The following is a 5,244-nucleotide window of genomic DNA, read 5'->3' on the forward strand; positions in this document are numbered from 1 at the left end:
AATTGAAGATATGGGGAAGAAAGAAAAGTAATAGAGGTAACTAATCAAATGGCATTGCAAAAGCCAAAAGGGTGTTAGGTCAAATTGAAACTCCTCATTCAAACAACTATATAAATCACATGATACAGACAAAATAATAAGCTATAAAGGAAGAGAGAAGTGAAAAAGGGTTCACTATAGCTTCATTTCCCTATTTCATTCAAAGGAACACAAAGTCATAAAGGCCATCAAGTATATTAATAAAAGGTACACTACACCACAGTCAATGATAACACAAAACAAGCTCACACAAGGAGGAGAAAAGAGGATTGTGTCCCAACCTTAACTTTTTCTTCTCTCTCTTTTGTGTGTTGGATTCTTTTTCCTCTACGCAACGAAAATAAGAAAAAGGGCATACTCCTTAACTAAGCAAGAGAAAGTGATGCCACTATGTGAAGGAATTGTAACTGCTCCAGCAGCTCTTCGGATTGGCCTGTGCCCCTTTGTTCCACTCTTGCAAACAACTCATTGCCAAGGTGGTCGCCGATGTGTGCATCCACGAGTACTCCGGCGACACTCCTACAGCTGTTGGCAAGGGCTCGACCCACTTCAGCTGCATCATCAGGTTGGTTCACTACAAGGGGGCTTCCTCCTTTGAAAATCTCAAGCTTGTTTATGGTGAATGAGCCAACATCTTCCACTACTTCCTTGAAGTCTTGTAAACTTGAGGCATACACAGGAATGTTGAAACTGTCACGTTTCTCACTAGTGATAAGACCCTACAAAAAATTAATAGCAGATAGTTTAATAATTAATCCATATATCACAATTAATAGCTAGATTAATTACACAAAGGGCTAATTTTCACGAATGTTGGAACTGTTAGGTTTCTCTCACTAGTGATAAGACTCAACAAAAAATTAATAGCGGATAGTTTAATAATGAACCTATAGATCACAATTCAAAGGCATAAAGCACTGTCACATCCCGAAATTTTGGCTCACATGCAAAAATGTACTACACTAACTAGATCTGAACCTGGTTAATCATACTGCTTAATGTCCTATTTTTTCAACTAGATAGGCTATAATAATTGATGATCGGGATTAGCAAATGAGTTGTATCAGATATCGTCTAAATGCAAGGCCATCTATGATTGAGGGACAAGATCTTTTAGGTACGTACATGCACTGACTTTGCTCAAATGCAATTTGAAGTCTTTTTTCTTTATTTATTTTTTCCATCACCTTCTGGTTCTTATCTAAGATATGATTATACTTTTGTGTTAAAACAAGCCCTACGTATACCCAATTGATCCACGGCCAATAATAGCTATGATTTTGCCGACAGTAGTTGATACCTATGAACAAATGGAGGGGCTTGATCAATTTTGGGGAGAGTATCCAACGGCTAGAATCGGGCTAACTAAATCATAACCAGTGAAAATTCATAATAAGGTCTTGTGAAACCAATAAGACCTAATCATGCATACCTCTTTTATCTTTTTCTCAGCTTTTTGGTCTGCCAATTGAAGCTCAAAAATGTGACTTATCTCTATAGGCCTATATGGTATTATTATACATTGCACATTGCACTATGAATTTGTACTAGTCTCACCAGCATTATTATATGCAATGTTAACTTTGTGACAATACATTTTATATATTATGATTACCTCTTGGACAAGATCATCCCAAGCATCCTGAAAGTGGGTTCCAAAGAGATGGCCTGGGCCACTTTGGTCAGTGGGGTCCACTGAGGTCCTGCCCAAGCAGACAAGAAACATGGAGCCACCTTTCTTGAGCTCCATGGCTCTTGACCTGAGAAAGCTTGCCAAGTCTGTCTGGAACTGCTTCTTGTATGCAATGGCTGTGCTGTCATTTGCTCCATGAATACACACCCTCCCTTTGTTGTAGGCTGCTGATCTCTTGTCTAGCACACTCTCTGGTACCTAGGCCCCACGCAACACATAAAAGAATTATCAATGATAATCTACTCTAAATTAATCGATCTAATCTACAGAAAGAGGAATTCAAACTTGAATATAAAAGGTGAATTTACTGTCCTAACAAATTGACCTAACTCAGCTTTGTAACATGTCCAAGTCAAAGATTTGAATTTTTACTACACAACAAAATAACTATTGAAAATCCCGAGCATTTGCATAAAGTTGCATGCTCATAAGCCAGTTGCTTAAATTCTTCAAAACATTTGACCAGGCTCGCTCTGCTTTTGTTTGATCTTTTTGGTCTAACCGATTTGACTTTTAGTCTTTTTTTACCTTGAATGCAATCCGTTTTGGCTTTCAACTTTGCTAGTTGTTGAGTAGTGACGACAATTATGCAGTAGGTAGACTGCTGTAGACAAACTGAATGAAATGATTTAGAAGCTTTTGTTTCTAATTAAATACCATTAACCCATTAATTAATTCTAGCCTTTGTGACTTGATTAGGCAATCTAGCTAACCATACAATTATTAAGGTTGGGGTATAAAATAATTCCTAATTAATTTTAACTATAGGGTAGGCATAATTCCTAATTAATTTTAACTAGGGTAAGAATAATTACTAATTTTAACTAGGTTTACGATCAGTTCTTCCCAACCCTGAAGACCATAAATTAGGGGCATTAACTTTTTGACCTACTCAAAGCCGGCAATAAAAACAGATAAATGCTTAAAATATTTCAACGTATAGTTTTATTTCATTTTATTTTATTTTATTGTTATTTTAAACATCTCTTTTGCACAAGTGTGCACATGGCACAATATCCTTAGAAACAAACAAGTATTAATTAGTTTCACATATTTGTCATCACCAACCTAGAATTTTGTACGTACTATATTATACTATAAAAAATAAATTAAGTGTGACAAAATAAGATTATTAGTTAGTAAGCATCTATCACAACCAATAATAATGGTTAATTACCTGAGAGAGCCAATGCAAGGAAAACGCAGAGTGGAAAAGGTCAATGGACCTCGACGGGAAGAGCCGCCTGTAGAAGGAGCCGGGGACGCCAGCAGCAAAGTAGGAGCGGTGGCTGTCGGCGGCGAGGGTCTCCTCCATGCTGCCTCCGTGGTTGGCCATAGGAGGGAGGAGCTGGAAGAGGGTGTTGAAGTCGTTGCTAGGGAGATCAGAGAAAAAGGCTGAGAACTCAGGTGGGTCACATCCCAAGGCCTCATAGCGCTTGGCCATGTGTTTGATGATCACATCTATGATGTAGATGGTGTTGCTTCCACTTGAGCATCCAAGGTCCACAACCACAAAGGGGACTTGTGGAGAGCTCAGCTGCACATTGTCTAGGGTTTCTTTAAGCAGGTGAAGCATGGATCTTGCATGCATGGCCTGAAAAAAATTAAGGACAGAATTACTTGGGCAGATAAAGAAAATGATGAAAACACATTGAACAAATTTTGATTAGTGTTAATTAAATTAAGCAACTGGTTTAATTAAAGGACTAACCTGGGCTTGGGAATTGTTGGCATAGCTGGACTCTCCTTTGCCTCCTTTCATGCTAAATATCTTCTCGAGCTTTATACTTGAAACTACAACGTTGTCTCCCTTGGGAGCCATGAATTTGATCAATTAAGGAGAAATATTTGTAAAAAGATTAATACAGTGATGAGGGTGAAGGGTGAAGTTGGAAAATGGTGGGTATATATAGAGGGAGAGCATAGGAAGAAAGGAGAGAGAGAAAGAATGGTGTTGTTATTTTTGTTTTTCTTTTCCAAAGAGTGTGAGAATAAATTATGATATAGTGCATTTTGGAGTGGCATGATGGCGAGCTAGCTCTTTAATTGTGTTCCCTAAAGAATTTTCCATGTGCACCAAGTTGGCCTTGATGTGACAATGCTCTTTAATTAGCCTTAAAAGTATGGGCCGTAGATATATTTGTCATTTTGTAAAAACTTGGATTTAGGCTATGGGGATCTACTCCAACGAAAAAGCGTCTTGATTTGCATACTAATAGTCTCAAATTCGAATTCAATAACACCATAGTAGCGTGCATGAGAAACTCCTTTCTCTGTAATTTAGACTATATTTGTACCCAAAAAAACAGACTTGGATTTGGGATTATTGGGATTTTACGGTTTTTGTTGTTGATATTTTGAAGGTTTGAATGTCCAATTATTTATTATAATACTGAGGGGACATGTAGGCCGACCTCTACACATACCATCTACAATAGAGTATCTTAAATAAATAATATACCCCAAACCAAACTAATATAAATAAATCACACATAGAAAATAAATCTTTCGTAGACTCAACATGATATATTCAAAACTCAACAAATACTTTTAGTTATTAATTAAATCGAAGTGGTCCAAATTTAAGTTCAATAATTTTCTGTTTAACACATGTAACACACATTAAAAGTTGCATTATTTCTTGTCTCTAATATTTATTCCGATTTTCGTCGAATTCTAGTAGCTTGTTCTTGCTTCCATTCTGTTAAATAGCTCAAGTTCTATCAACAAAGTTGACAATGGTTTGCCAAATTGAACATTAAGAGAAAAAAAAAACCCATAACAAAACAAAACTTATAACTAATCTGACCCAAACAGGCTAAGCTACATGGAGAAGAAAAAGAAAGTAAACCTGGAATTTGGACTCGTTGCCTTCTTCCCTGCATCCAGCCAAGGTCTCAACCTTCATATGAGAAACAGCAACTTGGTATCCATTTGAAGCCATGGTTCTGGGGTAAGAAAAGAGGGTAAAATTGTTCAATGCTTATGGATGCAGATGCAGTGACAGCTATTGTTTGTACATATTTATATATGCAAAATCAGTGGTCACAAATTTCTTGAATTTGGTAATATATAATAAGTGACGGTTATATATTAAAGGCATTTTAAAATAAATTTCCAATTATGCCCTTACGTTACGTTAAATTAAAAAGAGTCAAAAACTGATACATTAAAGGTATAATGGCGGTTAGAAATAAATTTTTCTCCTTGAAAAAAAAACATCTCTTCCTATTTCCCGGAGTAACTTCCTTCCCACACCGACATGCATAGCATGTGACCTTTGTCAGAAGAAGAATGGTAAGTTTAAGAATAGATTTAATAACGTAAGAGTAGATTTATTGTTATTATTATTATTATTTTACCAAAATTAGAAAGAATGAGGGGAGTTTTCTCACACACATACTGCTAAGGCGCCATGAGAGTTTGAAAATTAAGGCCAATTTTCATTCAACTAGACCTCGTTGATAATTTATTATTAATTTTTAATCACCCCCCTTGTCTCCCTACTTTTT

At 36.4% G+C, this 5,244-nt stretch overlaps 1 protein-coding gene across 1 annotated transcript; it reads right to left on the reverse strand.

Moving 5' to 3' along the window:
- Positions 1-218: 218 nt before the first annotated feature.
- LOC103326551 (indole-3-acetate O-methyltransferase 1-like) lies at positions 219-4,730 on the reverse strand. Its single transcript, XM_008228790.2, has 5 exons — positions 4,584-4,730; positions 3,444-3,542; positions 2,910-3,326; positions 1,655-1,930; positions 219-758 (listed from the first exon to the last, which is right to left on the reverse strand). The coding sequence occupies exons 1-5, from the start codon at positions 4,674-4,676 to the stop codon at positions 405-407; spliced, it is 1,239 nt and encodes a 412-aa protein (XP_008227012.2). The 5' UTR covers positions 4,677-4,730; the 3' UTR covers positions 219-404.
- Positions 4,731-5,244: the final 514 nt, after the last annotated feature.

The sequence above is a fragment of the Prunus mume genome, linkage group LG3 (assembly GCF_029339155.1).
Source record: "Prunus mume cultivar Tortuosa linkage group LG3, ASM2933915v1, whole genome shotgun sequence".
Taxonomy (NCBI): domain Eukaryota; kingdom Viridiplantae; phylum Streptophyta; class Magnoliopsida; order Rosales; family Rosaceae; genus Prunus; species Prunus mume.